Below are 21,119 nucleotides of genomic sequence, written 5' to 3' on the forward strand. Positions count from 1 at the left end.
CTGTACATCCACTACCTCTTGGAATGGGGAATGAGACATTCCACAAGCTGCTGAACTTTACTGAACTCCATACTTACATTGAACAACTTAAGAAAACCTCCAAAGAAGTGAATCATACTATCACTTTTGAAAATGGACAGATTGCACAAACTGTAGAAAATTTGCTACGAGACGCTCATGTCTCAGTTTGGGAACTTTTCTTTGGGTATTCGCCCACTGCAAACCACGTATTTAATGTTTTAATTCACCCTATCATTATCTTAATTATTGTATGTATTATTATGCTTTTTCTTTGCTGTAAAGTGAAACACATGTACATTTCTTTACAACGCTTATCATACAAGCTTCCTTCTAACTTTTAAGGCAGTTATACATGTATTTCCAGTATCTTTTCTGACACTTGCTAATTTGGTCCTAATTTGGTTTTAATTTGGCATGGCCTATTGCATGACCATTACCAGGGTCAGATATAATATTATCCCATATCCCATACTTAGATACTCTCTCTTATGACATCTTGGTACCTTTATACCTGAACCTCCTGAAAAAGCTACACCCCTTATGTACGTTCACTCGCTCAACGACGGGTAAGATATAGGCATACTGGGATCCCCGCCCAGATTATGGCCTATACGACCTAAGACAGAGGTTTGAACTCGTAATGGGAACTGTTTACAACCTATCTTCATAGCTTGGAGATTCTGCAAGACAGGGGACGTACTGTTGGAGGTAAGCAAAGGTACCACAAGCTTGCCCTCATTTCAAAGAATAAAAATAAAAATAAAAAAATTATGGGAGATGTCAGCCTAGAGGCCTCTGGGAGATTATATCAATCTGACCCTGGCATGGGAAGGCAGATAGACCCTTAGTGCAGGGAAACTGTTTTAAGTAGCCCTGATTGATATATTTTAAGTTTCAAGTAGCCCTGATTGAATCATGGCTAGCTAAAAGGTGTTAATGTCTGATTAAGAGGGTGCTTAGGACAAGGGTGCACAGATCAAGCCAGAGACTTAATCCCATCACCATGCTTACAGGTTTCTCACCCTCCTTTGTTAATTAAATTAACCATTGTCTCAAACAGTTTACAAATTCTAAACAGAAAGATACTGGGGCATACAGGTTTCTATATTGAGTCAAGGTATAAAAGCCTGCTCTCTGCAACACACATCTCTCTCTTTTTCTATGCAGCTATCAATCTCTCTTTTTTCTATGGAGCTATCAGGAGAGGGGTCTTGGACCTCTCTCTCTTTCTATCTAACTACCTCTTGGCTCTTTGCTTGACACTCTGGTTCTGTCTTGGATCCCCCTCTCTCGGTCTATCCTTCCCTTTATTTATCTAACACGAAGCTTCCTAGAACTACAAGCTTCTATGTCCCTCTTTACCTCTGACCTCTGTAAGGCAGTGAGACTGCTTGCTCTCTGCTTAAGTGTAATGCTCTCTGCTTAATTGTAATGCTTATAAATATTACTTTTCTGTAAGACTATTTCTATAATATATTCTTTATATAATCACCCCTGGCTGTGCTTCTTATTTGATTCTATCCCTAATGAAACTTCTGTGAAGGAACTGAACCTGGGACCTGGCGTTTGTCAGTACGCCTTTCACTTAACCCTTACCACCTAATATTGTGGGGGCCACTTTCAAACTGACAGTTGTTTTGGGATCTCTTCCAGTGGTTTGTCAGCATCTCCTTCTGGTCCAAGGAAGGAAACTTTATTAACCTTAGCACTGACCTACAGAATATATTTGTAACAGCGCTGCTTGTGTGGCATTAGTCTATGTAGTGATCGAAAGAAAAAAACAGACCTTTGCACATTTTTGCACTATATGGTGGGTGTATGAGGAGATTCACATTTCCTGCACAGCTAAGTCCGTGTGAAGTTACCTTGTGCTGTATTTGACATCTAGCAAAGTCTCTGTTTGGAAGGAAAGATCTCAGCTTAAAAATGAAGTGGCCAGAAGTTATGGTAAAAGCAGATAGCGTAGCTGGTTTTAAGAAAGGTTTGGACAAATTCCTGGAGGAAAAGTCCATAGTCTGGATCGGTAGCATGGAATGTTGCTACTCTTTGGGTTTTGACCAGGTACTAGTGACCTGGATTGGCTTCCATGAGAATGGGTTACTGGGCATGATGGACCATTGGTCTGACCCAGTTAGGCTATTCTTATGTTATGTTCTCATCTGTAGGGGCCTTTGTTTTCACTTCTTATTTTAATGTATTTTTTTTCTGAAAACTTATCAGTGTTTTTTATAATGGGAACAAAAATGGAAGAAAATTAATGTGTGTGGAATGGGGGGGTAACTAATTTCTTCAGCTAAATAATTCAATCCACCTCAACCAGACATAGGAGAACTCACACACCATTCACACACCCTCCAACCAAAAACGTCAAAAGAAAAAACAGTTCGACAACCTCCTAGCCATTCGAGCTGAAACACTCGACCCCCAACTCTACAACCTATTGACCTCGACCACAAACTACAAAACCTTCAAAAAAGAAATAAAAACCCTTCTATTCAAAAACACATAAAACCGAACTAACACAATCAGAACTGTCCCAAGCATCACCTGCAACTACTCCATATGTACTTCTGATGTCATGACAATTCAGACATAATTTATGTTATGTTATGGTATGTTTGGAATAATGGTTACATATATGAGGTTCAATAAAAGAAAATTTTCACTGCCTGTTTCTATTATGACCATTTATTCAGTTTCATGGTTATTACAAAAAATAATTTTTTACATGGGGCAGGGGGGGGGAGGGGTCAAAAAATTATGGGCCCCGGGTGCCACATACCCTAGGTACGCCACTGCTCTCTCCTCTTTTGCAACTATCTGCAATCCTGCAAAATACCATCACCACACACACATCATACATGCCACACCTTCCCTAAGAGGAGCCTACACGTGAGTGATTAGCAGTCACTTCCAAATCCCGACAGGGACAAGCACCGTGGCCTACAGCAAAAACCTGCTCTAGTGCTCTTACACCTGTAAGCCTGCGCGAGCACAAAGCACTCTTCCACTCGCAGCTGAGAAACACGGTCTTCCATGTGAATCTTATGTAATGAGACTGGCACAGCACCGGGCCAACGGCTAGCGCAGGAATTACGGCCACGCCTTCCAGCGATTCTAATTAGCGAGCTCGTCAGCCAATGGAAACGGAGAATGGGCGGAGTAGTCAGCCTCGCTCACGTTTTCGACTACGTGAAGCGCTCCCTCAGCTCCTCGGATTAAAGGTTGACTAGTTGTCTGCTGGTTGGTTTGCGCTGGACATATTAGCGAATGGTTTTAGTCCCATCCCTGCAGGAATAACAACAAAAAAGTAAGTACCGGTAACAACGGCGAGGTAAAAGTAGAAGAAATCGGTGTGGGGGTTTTACACTTTATTTCGGGGGACGCTGGTGGCGGGTCCCTGCAGGTGGCTAGTTATCGGCGGGAGCCAGACGGGTTCCAGAAAGTGTCTGCTCTAAGGTCGGTTTGCGCTTTGATCTTCCTTTCCCACCAGGTAGGGTGCGAGTGTTTTCTAGAACAGGAGTCACGGTGTATAGCTGGGTTATACACTTAGCTGCTGCTCCATCTTTTTTTCTCTTTGTCGCCTAGTCATTCATTGCATGGGTTATTTTCCTGGGTTTAAAAATGTCAGGATTAAGGAGTGAATGGGCACGAGAGGAATTACTTTGCAACTGTCACCTCCTGCTTCCTTTAGTTGACCTGAGGTGGCTTCCAGGCGTAGACCCAGCATACTTGTTTTTGACGATGATAGAGCCTTTTATCGAGATGCCAGTAAGTAGTGGTAGAAATATTCTTTCTTGCGTAATATTGTAAGTGATGTCTGTTCAGCGTTTCCCGCTTTAAAAATTACGACTACGCTCAAGTTTAAATGTATTGCTTGTATTGTTGATGTATTTTTCCTGTTTTACTTTGCTTTGATGACACTTATGTACTCGATATTTGCATGGTGAAAAATTAGTCTTTTTAGTATCCAGACTCTTAGATCAGGGACTGATTACTAAACCTGTGGATTCTGGTTAGCAGCACTTACAGTGAGAGATATTGTCGGTATGGAAAGTCGGGCAGTAGTAACATACTGGTAGTAACATAGGGCTCTTTTTATCAAGCCGCGCTAGCGGTTTAATGCATGTAATAGCGTGCGTTAAACCGCTGGCCGCGCTAGCCGCTAACGCCTCCCTTGAGCAGGCGGTAATTTTTTGGCCAGCGAGGGGGTTAACGCGTGATGGAACATCACACCCGTTAACCCGCTAGGGCAGCTTGATAAAAGGAGCCCATAGTAAATGACGGCAGAGAAAGACCAGAGTGGTCCATCCAGTCTGCCCAACCATACATGCGCCATAAATTAATTTAGTTTAAGTGGTCCTTTTTCTTAGATATTTCTGGGCCAGAAACCCAGAGCCCTGCCCAGTAGTGTGCTTAGGCTCCATCTACTGAAATCTCCATCAAAGCTCACTGCAGCCCAGCCATCGAAACCCTCCCCAGCCTGTCTTCAACTGAATGTCCATGTAGGACACAGGCGGTGTAAGCCTGCCCAGTAGGTTCAAATGGTGTTTTGTTTAACCAGCCGGAAAGATTAACCCAATGTACCCACAAAAAGACGACAGTCCAAAGCAAAAAAACACTGTGGAGACCGATGTTCCTGATGTAGGCTTTATTAGTTGTTCAACAAAATTATAATCCACACTTGGATAAATGAACAGGTCCTCTTCATTTATCCAATTGTGGATTATAATTTTGTTGAACAACTAATAAAGTCTACATCAGGAACATCGGTCTCCACAGTGTTTTTTTTTTTTTTTAACCACATTCGAAAATTATGGCTGTCTTAAAATGGTTTTATTTACATAGGAGTAAAAACATATGGATAATCCACATATTTATGGCAGAGGCAGGAAAAACCCAATCAGACTGCTGGATGAAAATATAGAAGTCCCCCAAAGAGTAGAATCACTCAATTAACAACAATGAAAGGACTACGAGTGTTAGAAAAACTTTAAAAATATACACAGTATTATCTTTCTACCGATGAAGATGGTGCAATGATAGAGCACTGAAACACCTATAGGAGCTTGTCCCCGATTTGTGATTTCATTACTAACTCAAGGTTCTGAGCGCCATCTTGGTTTGAAAATGTTTCAAACACTCGTAGTCCTTTCATTGTTGTTAGTTGAAAGGTAGGAAAAAGCCAGATTTTAATGTTTCTATAGAAAGATCCCGCAATCCATCCATTACCTGTTGCACAAAGGAGTGTAGTTACATCTACTTTACAAATTAGAACTTTCGAACGCCCAAGTATGATAGCCAGTGTATGGAGTATCAGATCTGTAGGCCCTGTTGGCTCTGTCCTTAGAATATTTGTTCTTCTTTTTACATTTTTTTTAAAAGCTATTGTCACACTCCTTTTTAAACTGAGAAATTTAGTTCATTTTCTGTACTTTAACATGAAGCAATGTTCTTTCCCATTTTATCTCTGAAGCTAATTTGATCTGCATAGCTCAAAGACCTCTTTTACGAAACAGCGATGGCAATTTCTAGCACGATGAGCCATGCTGAATGGCCAGTGCTGCTCCTGACGCTCATAGGAATTCAGTGATTGTTGGAAGCAGCGCAGGCCATTCAGCGTGGTTCCCCGCGCTAGAAACTGCTATTGCCTCGGTTGTAAACTGAAGCTATTTCTATTAAATATGGATACATGTTATTACTTTGTGTGCTGCAGTAAGCTTGGAAGCATTTTTCATGGTAATACCATAACTACAATATTATGAAAGTAACAAGCTAACAATACTTTATTTCGGGGGATAACCTTTGTTGGATTGTGTCTAATTGTCTTAAATGTACTGCTAGTTAAAAATAACAATATAAGTGCACACCTTAATTAATGCCTATGGTTTAGGAGATTTCTAAGTGAGAGGGATTTAATCAGAAATTCAAATATTGAATTTTGTTTTTTATGTGATTTTATTTTTTAAATGCTTATTGTATTGTTTGGTGCACCTTTACTAATTAGTTTCGGGCTAGCTGAGACAAACGCTGGGTTTTACTAAACCACAAAAGAGCTTCTTACTACGGGCCGGCAAGATAAATGCTCCAATGCGCATAGGAATTGAATGAGCTTTGAAGCATTTACCTCACTGGCCTGCAGTAAGAAGTTCTTCTGCGTTTTAGTGAAAGGAGCCCAAAATTTCTGAAAATGTTGTTAATTGGCTCCCATCTGTCCTGCAAGAAAAATTCTTGGTCTGTTTTAAATGCAGATATAGCAACAAAATCTGTCAAAGTATATATTTATAACCACTGCATTGTCCATATGCATGTTAAGCACAACTAATTTCAAACTGTTTCTCTTAATTTTACAGACTCTGTTTTTTTGTTTTTTTTTAGATTGTAGAACTTTTATCATGGTTAAGTTGTATACCGGATAAGTAAGGGCTTTTAGAAAGCCTCGTGGCAAATAATCTGATGTCCATTAATTCCTTATGGACGTCAGAGTGATTGCCACAGCAGTAGCTGCTAGTACGGCTTTGTTAAATAAAAAAAAAGGAGGGGGGTAAGATATCCATTAATTTTGTTATGCTCTGTGATCTCACAAAATTGAACAGATGCTCAGCAAGGTGTACCAATCAATCCTCCTGCAGTTCGACATATCAGCTGTATTTGACTCTGTTAATCATAAGCTCCTACTGAATAAACTCAATGAAGTAGGTCTGACTGGAACTGTCCTCAACTGGTTCAAAGAGTTCCTGACCAACATGGAATACTGTGTATGGAACGATGGTACCTTCTCTCAAAGCTGGAAAGCAGGGGTCTCCAGTATCACCGGTGCTCTTCAACATTTTTATGATCACCCTGGGTAACCTCACTCTCACTGATGATGAATGTCTACTATCCCATGCAGATGATATCTTCCTCTTAAGCACACTTTATACTGGCATTGAAAAAAATCTATTCCTGGGCACTCTCTAAAACTAAACACCACCAAAACCAAGCTTCTTTGGTTCCATAGTGTCATACAATCAGCACCCACAAGCCTAACCCTACCCTCTGGTGTGTCACTAAACATTGAGAAGACTTCCAAGGTTCTTGGAATCCTGCTAGACTCCACACTTTTCTACGTATCTCAAATATCCAACCTCTGGAAAAACTTTCTACAGTTTGAAGCAACTGAGACTGATCAAATTTTACTTCTATAGCAACCACTTTGCAATCCTGGTTCAAATGCTAGTCCTAACATAACTTTACTATTACAATTCTCTCAATGCGTGCTTAACCTCCACCCAAACGTACAAACTCAAAATGATTCAGAGCACTACAATCGGGCTGTATTTGGCTTACAAAAGTATAACCCCATCTTTGCATACTACCACATGCTTTACTAGCTACCTATAAATGACTGAATCTTGTTTAAACTTTCCTGCATTGTGTACCATGCACTAAACACTAACTCACTGGAGTAGATAAACCCATTTTTTCTCCATCTCCCTCTTCATCTCAGCCAGGATTAACAACACCCACCAGCTGATCATCCCCTCATCTAAGGGAGTAAAATACAAGCAAATATTTAATACCATTTTCACTTATGCCGCTATAAGAACCTGGAATGCCCTTCCAACACCTGTAAGAATAGAACTGAACTACCTCACCTTCAGGAAAAGACTGAAAAAATGTACCTCTTTAACAAATTCCTTTCAGCTCAGCGACTCTGCCCTCTCTCCAACTGCTGCATATAGTTATGATGTGGAAATAACTGGAAAAACAAAAATTAGGGCATTCTCCTTTTCTTTCCTTCAACCAGAGGTGCCTCCCAACTCCAGAATTTAAGACTGCTATTCTCAAATTGTCTAATACTGCATCTTAATTTAATCAAGATTTCTTAATCACACTTATCCAGTACAGCTTCAAAGCGATTTACAAGATAAGAGACCCAGGTAGCATCATGGGGAAATAGTTACTTCATATTGTAGAGGAAATTACAATAAAAACATATTGGTGTCAAACAATAAATTGTCTTGAGTCTTTTTATTGGACTGAAGAAAAAAGTGGAACCAAATCCTGGACTTCCAGGAGTTAAAATGGTGAAGTTTAATAATGTCTTGAGCAAATAAAAATATATCACGATGTAATAAAAAGCAGACAAATACAAACACTAATAAATGTTACTGTATGTAAGAAACATGGCCTGTGTAGGGTCTGATCATCTTACATGCAGTAACATTTATTAGTGTTTGTATTCTGTTGGTATTTGTCTGCTTTTTATTACATCGTGATATATTTTTATTTGTTCAGGCCAAGGGTGCCAGTAGATCATGAAGGCAACGCGAGTCGATTGCAGAGCCTATCCCGGGATCTGTGATAGACTCACATTGCTTTCGTGTTCTCCCTGCTTTCCGATGCAGTAAACGGGACAGCAGAAGCGTCGGGCTCACCATCCTTCCCCCCCCCCCTGACATCAATTCTGATGTCAGAGAGGAAGTTCCAGAACTTCCTCTCCGATGTCAGAATTGACGGGGGGGGGGGGGTGATGGTGAGCCCGACGCTTCTGCTGTCCTGTTTACTGTGTCAGAAAGCAGGAAGAGCTCAGAACTCAGCGATGGTGGCTTGGGGGCCTGTTCCCTGATTGCGGCAGCGGTGGCTTGGTGAAGGCAGAGAGAAAGAAAGAAAGGGGGCAGGCAGGGAGACAGAAAGAAAGGGAGGAAGGGAGATGGAAAGAAGGGAAACAAAGAAAGGGGGCAGGGAGACTGAAAAAGTTATGGGAGGGAATGAGGTCTGGAGGAGAGGAAGCATACAGGAGGCTGAAAGAAGGGAAGAAATATTGGATGCACAGTCAGAAGAAGAAAGTGCAACCAGAGACTCATGAAATCACCAAACAACAAAGGTAGAAAAAATGATTTTATTTTCAATTTAGTGATCAAAATGTGTCTGTTTTGAGAATTTATATCTGCTGTCTATATTTTACACTATGGCCCCCTTTTACTAAACCCAAATAGCATTTTTTAGCACAGGGAGCCTATGAGTGTCGAGAGCAGCGCGGGGCATTTAGCGCAGCTCCCTGTGCTAAAAACTGCTATTGCGGTTTAGTAAAAAGGGAGGGGGTATATTTGTCTATTTTTGTATAGTTGTTACTGAGGTGACATTGCATAAAGTCATCTGCCTTGACCTCTTTGAAAAAAAACCAGAATATAAATGATAATTAACATTTTCTCTGCGTACAGTGTGCTTTGTGGTTTTTTTTAAATTTTATTGTTGGTAGATCATTTTGTCTTGGTCATTTTAAAAGTAGCTCGCAAGCCCAGAAAGTGTGGGCACCCTTGGTTCAAGACATTAATAAACTTCACCATTTTTAATTCTTGGAAGTCCAGGATTTGGTTCCACTTTTTTCTTCTGTACAACTTGTTTTTGTGGTACCTAGGTCAATTTCTGTGGGAGTTAGGACCGTCCTTGTGGCGTAGTCCACCCCACAGTATGGTTTGGTCCTCAGAAGGCTCTATTTTTGGACCAATTGCCTTTTTTCATCCTGGGATCATATCCTCAGTTTTCCAGAGGAGAAATTACAGTCACTTTTGGAAATTCAACCACCCATTGATACTGTGGAGGATGATTCCCCATCAACATTATTAGAACAATGGAAGGATGTGGTGTCCAACAATCAAAATGTGATCAGAAATGAATTACATTCTACCTTTTTAATAGAGTACTGTAGACAACAAAGAATACCCAGAGGCCTTAGAATTCGAAAGGGACCTACCATGTTCCTGGACAACCAGGAGTTTTTAAATAAATGTTGTGCTATTCTGAACAAATGTTCACTTGATCTTATGATTTTATTAATTGAAACTGCAAAATAAAAAGCAAACAATATTAGAATTGAATTAGATACCAAATTGGAAACCCTTAAGGTAGAAGATCCAAATTTTAATACAGTTATTCAGGATGTACATTCCAAAATGACAGTGTTTAAGAATGATTTAAAGACAGGTAAAATGGAAAAATATAAGAGGGATGTCCAAGATTATTCAGAAGGAGACATTATCCATGGGCCAAAGTGCAGAAAACAATGTACTGTTCACAGTCACATAGATCACGTGCCAATAGATCTAAATCAAGGTTAGTTGCATCAGTAGCCCCAAATATGTCCAAATCTACACACACTACACCATCACAAAATGGAGAAAGAATTAGGAGTACATCAGGTGATAAGTTTGTTTCACTATTGACCAGTCCCACTAGGGTTGACACAAACACGGGGGAAGGGATGTCCAATCAATTTACAGTACATGTAATCATTTTTTAGGACAACTTTGGGACAGGACACTCTCAGTGCCCCAGAAATCAGGGGCCCATCAACAACAGACATATATTCCCAATTGGAATTACAACAGAGGAGCCCATCATCAACAGACATATACCTCCAAATGGAATCACAACCAAGCATGAAGGACAAGGAAGAGGAGGAATAGGGGGATACAACAATGCATACCTATAGATAACAATGGACGTGGCATCCCACCCACAGAAGATATCCGATTTATAACATCTCCATCTCGCTTTTTTCTCAACAGATATCCCTCCTACACAAAGGTTTATCATTTGTTCCCTCAATCACATATGATGCATTCCAAACCAGAGTGGATTTATACAATTCAAACAGAAGTTGGAAATCCAATACTCCCTATGTTGATCACTCCATTCGTAAGAATCCATCCAAGTGGACTCCAAAGGGTAATGTTGAGCCATTAATTTCAACCAATAATGAAGTTGTCAGGCGTGATATAGAGAAATTGGAAAAAGAGAAGTATGTGAAAGTATACAATATGAATTATGGAGAAAATAGTGCCATTAAAGAACATGCACAGAATGATGATATCATTATTAAGCCAGCAGACAAAGGGGGTGGAATTGTAATCATGGATCGTGAGAAATATCTGGCAGAAATTTACAGACAGCTCTCAGATATCGAGACATACTTTGTTCTATAGACAGTCCCAACAGAGGCATTAAAAGGTGAAATTACCAATTTGATAACTTATGCTTCAAATACGGGTTTTATAACGAGTAAAGAAAAATCTTTTCTTACAGTTGAACATCCTGTTTTACCTACAATCTACATCTTACCCAAGATTCACAAATCCACTGAGAATCCTCCTGACTGGCCCATCATTTTTGGCAATGGCTCAATTTTAGAGCCCCTCTCAGAATTTGTAGACTTCTTTCTTTGACCATTTATTCCACAAATAGACTCTTATATAAGGGATTCTTCACATATGATTAACCTCTTAGAAGAATTTGACGGTACACTTGAAGATATTACCATGGTTTCTTTGGATATAGAATCCCTCTACACAAACATATCACAACTTGAGGCACTTAATATCATTGATAGGACATTAGATAATAGAGCAAGCCATATGCGCATTCCTAACAGATTTATTAAGAGTTTGCCTACGATAGCATTGACACAAACCTATTTTAGTTTTGATAATAAATTTTACTTACAGATCAAGGGAACAGCAATGGGTGCCTCAATGGCACCTGATATCGCTAATCTATATGTTGCAGAGTTTGAAAATATATTCTTAAGGACACATCAAGTTTCAGAAAAGGTAAGGTTATACAAAAGGTATATCGATGATATATTTATACTATAGAGAGGTACAATTGATAGGCTAAAAGATTTTATACATTGGTTAAATAACTGTGATCCTCATCTAAAATTTAAAATGGAGTACAATGTTGAACAAGTACCCTTTTTGGACATCTTAATTAAAAAGGAGGAATTCAGATTCACTACCACAATCTATAGAAAGTCCATGGACAAGAACAAATTTTTACATTACACAAGTTTTCATCAGTCAACTCAAAAATAATCTTCCTTACTGCCAATTTTTACAGTTAAAGAGTTTATGTACTAATACACCTGAATTTGAAAGACAGGCAAGCATCATGGGTAATAGATCCTAAAATAGAGTTTATCTCAAGAAGGTTGTACAAAGAGGATAAAGTAAAGCGAAATTAAAACATCGCAAAGATCTACTGGTCACAGGACAACGGAAAACCCAAAAAAACCTACAGGTATCGTATGTAACATCAGGTTTTCTACCCTTTCAAATGATATCGGTAACATCTTGAAGAAATATTGGCATATTTTAGAAGCTGACCCCTGCTTCTGAGGCAAAAGACCATGCATACTCAAAAGGAGAAAATTTGCACCAGAAACTTGTCCCATTGGCTTTAAAACAAAAGGATTTAATCACCATAATTCAGACTGACCATTCACCTTGTAACAAATGTTCTACATGCCGTCATTCCATGTCCTTTTCGACTTTCACACATCCTGTTACAAAGAAACATTATCAGTTGAATTTTACGAGTAATTGTAATACTGATCACGTAATATATATCATCATTTGTCCGTGTAACAAGCTATATGTAGGTAAAACTAAAAGAAAAATTAAGACAAGAATTATTGAGCACAGAAGCTGTATTCTCCGACAGGTGACCACAGCTCCTCTGGTTAAACATTGGATATCTTTTCAACATCTAATTCAAGATCTGAAGTTCTTTTTTTTATTATTTCTTTATTAGTTTCAATTTAACATGATCAAAAACAATCATTTACAGAAAAAATACAGTTAAGCAGAAGAAAAATGTAAAAGAAATTTACAAAGAAGAAATACAAATAAAAAACCCTTTGTTTTGCTTATACTGTTAATTAGTCCTCAATATAAAGGAGAAAAGCACACAAGATATAACGGAGAATTTTTTTTTTTCAAGAATTATTAAATGGAAATTGAGGTATCCTGAGTTTGTCCTTTACAAGCTTCATTCTTGAGTAATAATAGGTGTAATAGACAAAGTCACTTCTTTACTTACAATAAATCTAGACAGCTGCGAAGATTTTTAAAAAATGTATCTATCCCCTTGAAAATTAACCAAGCACTTACAGGGAAATCATAAAACAAAAGATGCACCCATTTTTAAGATTTGAGGTCTTAATAATAAGAACTGTTTCCTTTTTTTTCTCTGTTGTTCTGGACACATTTATTTATTTATTCAAAAATTTATATACCACATACAACTATGCGGTTTCCATATCACATACATACGCTAAAAACACTAGAGCAGCTTTGTAAAGGAGGGGGTAGTTTTGGTTTGATTTGGAATTTGAAAATTTGAAATGTTATATTTTTGTATACCACCATATCCTCATCAAATGTAGTTCAAAGCAGGTCACAATATCTCTAAAAAAAAAAAACCTATTTCAATATCTCTAAAAAGAAAGCCTATTTCAAACATAAATCACATACACCATTCAACCCACCCTAAGACTTATGGGAATGATGATAGACAATGCTGTATCATGCATCCACAAATCAACAAAACAATACAGAAATCATTCGTGGTCATGCGAAACTTAAGACAAATCCGAAAATTATTCGACAGAAAACAATTCCAACTCATGGCTCAATCCAATCCCTAGTCCTAGGACTCCTAGACTACTGTAACATCCTCTATCTCCCCTGCCCCGCAGTCATGATAAAACAACTACAAACAGTACAAAACACAGCTCTGAGACTGATCTATTCGCTGAAGAAATATGACCACATTACCACCGCATACCTCGACTCACACTGGCTCTTAATACAAGCAAGAATACTATTCAAATTTTACTGTTTACTATTTAAAGCCATGAATGGAGACAGCCCAGCCTCCTTGAACAACCGCCTTATCCGAACTGCCACAACCAGGCAAAGGAGAACCCAGACATCATTCATGCATATCCCAATCAGAGACGTCAAATGCAAAAAAATGTACAATGGCCTACTGGCCACGCAGGCAGCGAAACTAGATCACCAACTCTCCAATCTACCGATCACGACACCAGACTACAAATTTTCAGAAAAGAAAAATAACCTTGCTATTCTAGAAATCCATCAAGACAAACTAATACCGCAGGAAGCATTTCAATCCCCCAAAGTAACCCACTCTACTCTAACACTTCTGGAAATGTCCAGATAACCTCTTATGTAATCCGCCTTGAACCACAAGGTAACCACAGCATCTGTCTATCATCATTCCCAGAAGTCTTAGGGTGGGTTGAATGGAATAAAAGACACTAATGTAATGTAAATCAGAATTACATACAGAAAAACTAGCAAATAGAGGAAAGATTAAACCTAACCTATCAAAAATTTTGAAATAACCAATTTTTAAAATTTTTATGAAAAACAATGTAAGAAGTAATTGCTCGAATTTCTAAAGGCAGTGAGTTCCATACCTGTAGTAGTCGATAGTTATATGATCTGTGGTGTATCTACTTGTACTTCACACCCTCATAGATGGAAATGTTAATAATAAACTATCAAAACTATGATGTCTGAAGGTTCCTCCTAATATTTTAGCAAATCTTGGAAAACTCTCCAGAACCTCTCTATGGAAGGTTTTAAAAGCAATACAGTCTAATTTAAACTCTGCCTGCAGTTTCACACACAATAGTGTAACGTGGGCAAGTATAGATTTGTTAAAAATTAATCTTGAGGCAGTATTCTGTATCAATTAAAATGGTTTTAATTTGACTTCCTTCTTATGGATTGTTCATGTATTTTAAAAAATCCTCATGCTTTTTAAAGTTTGAGAAACACAATGATATCGAACTACTAATAAAAAAAATTTCCAATCTGGTATTGACTACATATCAGTGATTTCTATTTCCCCTTGAGTTTTTTACATATCCTTTTTCCAATGAAAAATGATTGTTATAAGTTTGAATAGCAGAATTATCATGGCAACAGGGGTAGCATTGTATTAACTATCTGCTAGACACCTTTATATTCCAAGTTCTCATTTTCTTTCTTCATTTTCTCATAGGCTTGTGGGTTTGTGCTGTAAGAAAAAGGCAAATCTTTCCACACATTCTAATTATGAATGTCAAGTTTGATGATTTTTAGTCTCTACGGCTTTACCCAATGACATCAAAAGACTGTCCTACAATCAGAAATCATTGCTGCAGCCCTCAGGAACTGAACCCAGATCAAAATCTTAGGTTGCATGAAAATGTTTCTCTACAACCAGCCCCCTTAGTGCAGTTAAGTGGGTATTCTGATCTTATGTGTGAGACTGCAGAAATGCTCATTCAGGAGATAAATGGTAATCATTTAAAGCCTGGACATGCTCAAGAATCTCTGCATGAGGACATAGAAATGAGCAGTGGCATGAGCGGCAATGACTTCACTGCAAATGGTATAAACGAGAACTACTCCAGTAGCCATGATTCCAATGGGAATGACTCTCATAGCAATGCATCTCTGGAAAATTCAAATGGGAGTGTCTATGAAAATGGGAAGGATTCATCAATGCTGGTGGGGACATCAGAAAGTCACAAGAGGTATTTTACTATATCTTATAGTGCAATTTTATTAAGATAATGTAATATGGTTTCAGATAAAGAGATTATTTCCTTTTAGCTTGGAGGGGCATTAAAAAAAAACAAAAAACCCCAAAACCATCTAAGTTCAACTTGACATTTCCAGGTGAATGTCCAAAGTTGGAGGAACAAAAAATGGCCATTTTCAAATGGTAAACTGCTGGACGTCCAAAAATATATATATTTTGAAAATCGTCTAGACATCTTGGCCACTGGGACATCTTTAGACCCCATTTTTGATCAGAAAAACATCCAGGTTAAAAACTTTCATTCTAATCATGACCATTTGGACTTGGGTAGGGGCCAGCATAGTAATGGACTGGCCACATAGACATCCCGACAGAGCAATGGGACACCTTAGAGGGCAACGCTGTGAACTTCACATAAAGGGTGAAAGCTGTATATCTCACCATAACCCCCTTATAATTTATGGTGAGCCCCCCCAAACCTACTATACCCTCATGTGTACCACCCCAATAGCACCTATGGCTGCAAGCGGCACCTGTATAGCAGTATAGTTGGGTTTGGGTGGACTCACACATTCTACCATAAATGTGATTAGAGTGGCCTATGGGCCTGGGCATCCTCTCTATGGTTCACTAGCCCACCCAACAGACTACTTAACGACACCTGTGTGCAGCTCTACTCGGCTTCCCCATACCAGATGCTGCTGTTTTAAAGACGACAGGTATGTACCTTTTTGTTTTCATTTTTGTGTGGTGGAAGGAGGATCAGTGAGCACTGAGGGAGTGTGAGGGGGTTTCTTACCTTGATGCATGCAGTGGTCAGTTTGAGCACCTTTGTGACACTTAGACCTTTCTATAACAGGTCTAGTTGCAAGCATAAAAGTTCTGTCCTAGATGTCTTGCAAAATGTTTGATCATTTCAAGATGTCCATGTCTAACCTGCCCTTGACACTGCCCAAAGTCCACCCATAACATGCTTCCACCATGCCCATCTCATGCTCTGAATGCACAGAGGCTGGAACACCTCACTAGACATACATAAAAACGGTTTTGATTATCAGCACTTGGATGTCCTGGCAATTAGGACGTGCAAGTGCCGATTTAGGATGCTTTTTGGACGTCTGTAGTTTTTGATTGAGCCTGATATTGTTTTAATGTAAAAAAAAACTTTGAGGGTTTTTAAAAACCTGTATTGAATTGCTTTTTAGAAGTGATGAAAGGAACTGCTTGTTCACATGAAATTAGAGTACATAAATGTGAGGAAAAAGCTTCTGTCTTGTCACTTCATGTTTCATTTTGCTGACCATAATTGAGAGAGGTTCAATTCTCTTCTCATTTTGCTAAAAATTACCTTTCAATTGTAACCTCAATTTCTAAGTAAAACATTTTCCTTTAACATAAGAACAAGTTAATGCTCTTGAAAAAAGTTAGTTTACCTTTTATATGCTTTCATGCAATTGGGGTTTGTTTTTGATGTACTGATAATTAGAGTACAAAAAAGATGTGATGATTAATTTGTCGGTAATGAAAATTAAAATCCCTTACGCAGATCACCAATTATGCAGCTTGTGTTAAAAAAAAAAAAAAGCAGCTGTAAACGTAAGTTGCAGATTTCGTTAGTGACCTGCTTCTGGTCAAATGTTCCTTCAGTGATATCTGAACACACAGGTCTCAGTGTTAATCTTACCAGCTATTTAATCTCTTTAGTAACTCATAATTTTATCTATGTCACCAGCAGAGATAGCAAATGTACATTTTTAGAGGACAAGCAGGACATGATTTCTCACATATGGGCGATATCATCTGACAGAGCCCTATTGTAGAAGCTACCTAATGCTCTTTAGCTTTAAGAAGCCTTTGGCAGTGTCCCACCAATGTGAGCACACAGGACCAGCATTAGAGTTGCTAAAGGAACTGTTAAGAAAAAAGAGGGCCGGGTCCCCAAAGCCTATTGAGGTAGAACCCCCCCCCTCCCAACCCATTGGGTTCTAGTAAAGGAGGGAACCCAAAGAGAGTGATTGTATGACCAAAGTGAAGAAAGTGATTACAAGAGTACTGCAAGGATAACCTGTTTCCTTAAGCTTAAGATTATGTTTGCTACTTTTGAATACCCAAGTAAAATACTGTGTTTTAAAAATGAAATGTGCTCATAAGAACTATTTTGAGGAGCATAGATTGGAGAAGATTTGAAGGAGCTGAGCTGTGCCAGTTACCCTGCCTGTGACACTGTGCATTTGTGACCTAGAACCTGCGGCTCTGGAGAAGTTGGCAGATGTTGTTTGCTATGCAGACAATCTTTGTGGGGACAAGGTGGAAGAGGTCACAGACCTCTTCAGGAAACATGCTGATACTATCAAGTTTCTGTCTCGGCTGCCTCCTTCTGCATCTTCCATGTTGTGGAGATTTTCTGGAGGGTATAGAAGAAGTTCCTACTATTCTGAAATGTGTAGGCTTATCTCTTTTCATTTTCAGCAGCAGGCTCAGGCCCAACACTCTTGTTCTCAGCAACAGTGAGGTTAGAAATCTTAGCAGGCTAGGCTATTGACCAGCTCCAAGAGACCTAGCCATGATAAATGTGTCTGTCCCAAATGACCTTCCAGTGGGAGAGAGGCTGAGTTCACCCCCTCCCCCCCCCCCAAAGAAAAGTTATTCCCTTGTAACCTTAGACTGGTGGATTCTGAAAATAATCCAGGCCAGTAATTCTCTCAGTTAGCAACACAGACCTTCAAATTAAGAGCCTTGCAAGGTCACGTGATGATGCAGGGCTGAATGGTGGCTCACAGCCTTGGCTCCAACCTGTAGAGAGCAGTATCTTTTAAATATCCACATCATTTTGATCAAGTAAGGGCTCATAGAGGATGATATTGTTTAACTATCCAGGTACCTCGATCTGTGCAAACACCACAGTTTGCACCCATCGGGTGGGGAGTTATGCCGACAAAGCCTGCAAGAGAGAAATGAGAGCTTATCTATAAGATGTGACCATGGAGTCCTCAATGCTGATGATTATGTTGCAAGAAGAGACCATTCGGGAACTGACCAAACACCTGTCTGCAGTTTTAGTTGACAAGCTGTCTAAGCGCCAAATCTCTATAGATGACATCTCAGACAGCTTGGAGAGGCAAACACAGCAGATCCAACAAATGGAACAATGCATGTCAAGCCAGGAAGATTTCACGGGAGCCATGATGTTGCAACTCTATGAATTGGAGAATAAATGCCAACACCTCCAGTCTAAATTGGAGGACCAGGAAAACCGGGGCTAATGAAATAATCTTCGGATTATTGATATTATCCCAGGACAAGCAGGCAGCATATTTTCGCAGATGGGTGACATCATCCACGGAGTCCAGTATGGTACGGACAGTCTAAAAGTGTAACTCTTTATAAGTCTTGAGACAGTCCCTATCACACATGCGTGAGTGCCTTCCTTCCCGACAGCTTGCAGGAACATCAGTTTTTAGTCTTCCGTGGATTTAAGAAGTTGTATTATCCCAAGACAAGCAGCAGCATATTCTCAACATGTGGGTGACGTCACTGACGGAGCCCCGCAGCGGACAGCCTCGCAAGCAGACTTGCTTGAAGATCTTTTAAGAGTTTACGAGTGCTGCATCACACATGCGCACGTGTCTTCCCGCCTGAGTTAGGGCGCGCGTCTCCTGTGAGGTACCTCAGTTCAACGTTTTCAATGGAGCCGAGAAGTCGTCTTCACTTCAGCTCTGCAGCTCTTTGTTGCCTTCTCGCACCGCGGCTTTATTATTTTCTCTTAGTTGCTGTGCCCGCGCGTCTTCTATCTTTTTTTAAAAAAAAAAAAAAAGGTTTTTCTTAACTTGCCTTTTCTCGGCCGGCGACCCTTGGGCCTAGGCCTGGCCGCTGAACCTCGTTTTTTTGCCGGTCTCTCTCTTTTCAATGTTCCGGCTTCTTACCGGGTACAAAAAGTGTAGCCAGTGCAGCAGGGTAAATTCAATCACCAACCCTCATCGTTGGTGTATTGCTTGCCTGGGTCCCAAACATTGCCCCGACACTTGTTCGCGCTGTGCTACCCTTCAACCTCGAGCCTTTCGCAGACGCTGTGCTGGCACTATGGAGCAGTCTGCTGAGAGGGTCTCGACCTCGGCTTCGGGGACGGCCTCGACTTCCAAAACCTCGACCCCGATACCCGTGGTTGCCTCGACCTCGACAGCTTCGGCCTCAGCTACAGTCCCTTCTAAGTCTTCATCTGCGGGTAAGTCTCCTGTTTCTCCTTCAGGTACCCTTCCTAAGAAGCCTATAGAGTCTCAGGCATCCCAGGCCGTGCCTATGGTCCTGCCAGCCTCTACGAGACCTCCAGCTAAGCGTGCCTCCAAACATAGGGAATACTCATCCTCGAGGTTGCCCTATTTGGAGCGCACTGCTGTACCTTCGAGACCTGATCCTTTTGTCTTGGTGCCTATGTTTGAGGACATGTTGAAAGCCATTCTGACCACTCAGATTTTCTCGGTCATGGCTCAACTTCTCCCTGCCTTGACTCTGCTTCCTACGAGCCAGCCTGATCCTCCTGTTGAAGCACCTCGAGGCAAGCCTCGAAAGTCTCGTTGCTTATTATCCAGTGACTTTTCGCCTCCTCCTGGGACAGAGTCTCCTGAACTCGATCGAGGCATCACTCGAGGCATTCGAGGCATCTTGCTTCTAAGCGGAGTCAGGAGTCTTCTTTCAAGCAAAAGGGCTCTCCTCCTCCCAGTACTGAGTCTTCTATGCCTCGTTTATTAAAGGCCATCGAGATTCCTTCAGAAACTAAACATAAGTCTCGCAAAGCTTCTACACCTGCTGCTCCGCCTAGAAGCCCGTCCAGGTCAAAGACTCTTTCATCGAGACCTCCTCTGAGGGAGATTTCTTCTCCTGCCTCATTCTATTCCTCGGACCCTGGGGACTTCACCATCGAGGCTTCTCAAGCACAAACACTCTCTCACTCCTCCTATCACAGGTAGCGGAACTTCCTCGGTGACCATGGTGCTGGATTCTGAGCCTCCTTCTCAATATTCCAGAGAGGCTTCTCCATCCTATTCTGCAGCTCCTAGGTCTCGCTCTCCTCCTGAGGAATCGTCTACCTCCAAGGCTGCCTCATTTGTGAGATTTGTCTTTGACATGGGGAAAGCTCTTCAGCTGGATCTCCACTCTGACTCTAAGTACACTCCTGAGTACTTAGCCGACATGGAGTTACCTCATCCACCCAAGGAGACATTGAGGCTTCCCACGACTCCTGTCTTAAAACAAACTTTCCTTAGGAATATGGAAACTCCTTACTCTATTACAGCTATACCTTCTAAACTGGAGTCCAGGTATCGCACCTTCCCTTGTAAGGGGTTTGAGAAATCCCAATTATCTCAACAGTCCTTAGTTGAGGAAATTTGTAAAGCTGCCACTTGGTCCTCGGTTCATACTTTTACCTCTCATTATTGTCTGGATACTTTCTCCAGAAGGGATGGCCATTTTGGCCAGTCAGTTTTACAAAATTTGTTTTCTTAACTTGAAACTCTCCCTCCATCCCATTATGCTTAGCTTGGAGGTCACCCACTGTTGAGAATATGCTGCCTGCTTGTCCTGGGATAAAGCACAGTTGCTTACCATAACAGTTGTTGTCCAGGGATAGCAGGCAGATATTCTCACAAACCACCAACCTCCCCTGGTTGGCTTCTTAGCTAGTTATCTGAACTGAGGCCTCACAGGAGACGCGCACC

At 40.4% G+C, this 21,119-nt stretch overlaps 1 protein-coding gene across 1 annotated transcript in view; it reads left to right on the forward strand.

Moving 5' to 3' along the window:
* Nucleotides 1-3,190: 3,190 nt before the first annotated feature.
* Nucleotides 3,191-21,119, forward strand: part of PER2 (period circadian regulator 2) — a 223,616-nt gene continuing 205,687 nt past the window's right edge. The window contains 2 exon segments of the mRNA XM_033958942.1: nucleotides 3,191-3,331; nucleotides 14,881-15,397. Coding sequence (XP_033814833.1) covers nucleotides 14,979-15,397 — 419 coding nt within the window. The 5' untranslated portion in view covers nucleotides 3,191-3,331; nucleotides 14,881-14,978.

Source organism: Geotrypetes seraphini, chromosome 9 (assembly GCF_902459505.1).
Source record: "Geotrypetes seraphini chromosome 9, aGeoSer1.1, whole genome shotgun sequence".
Classification (NCBI taxonomy): Eukaryota; Metazoa; Chordata; class Amphibia; order Gymnophiona; family Dermophiidae; genus Geotrypetes; species Geotrypetes seraphini.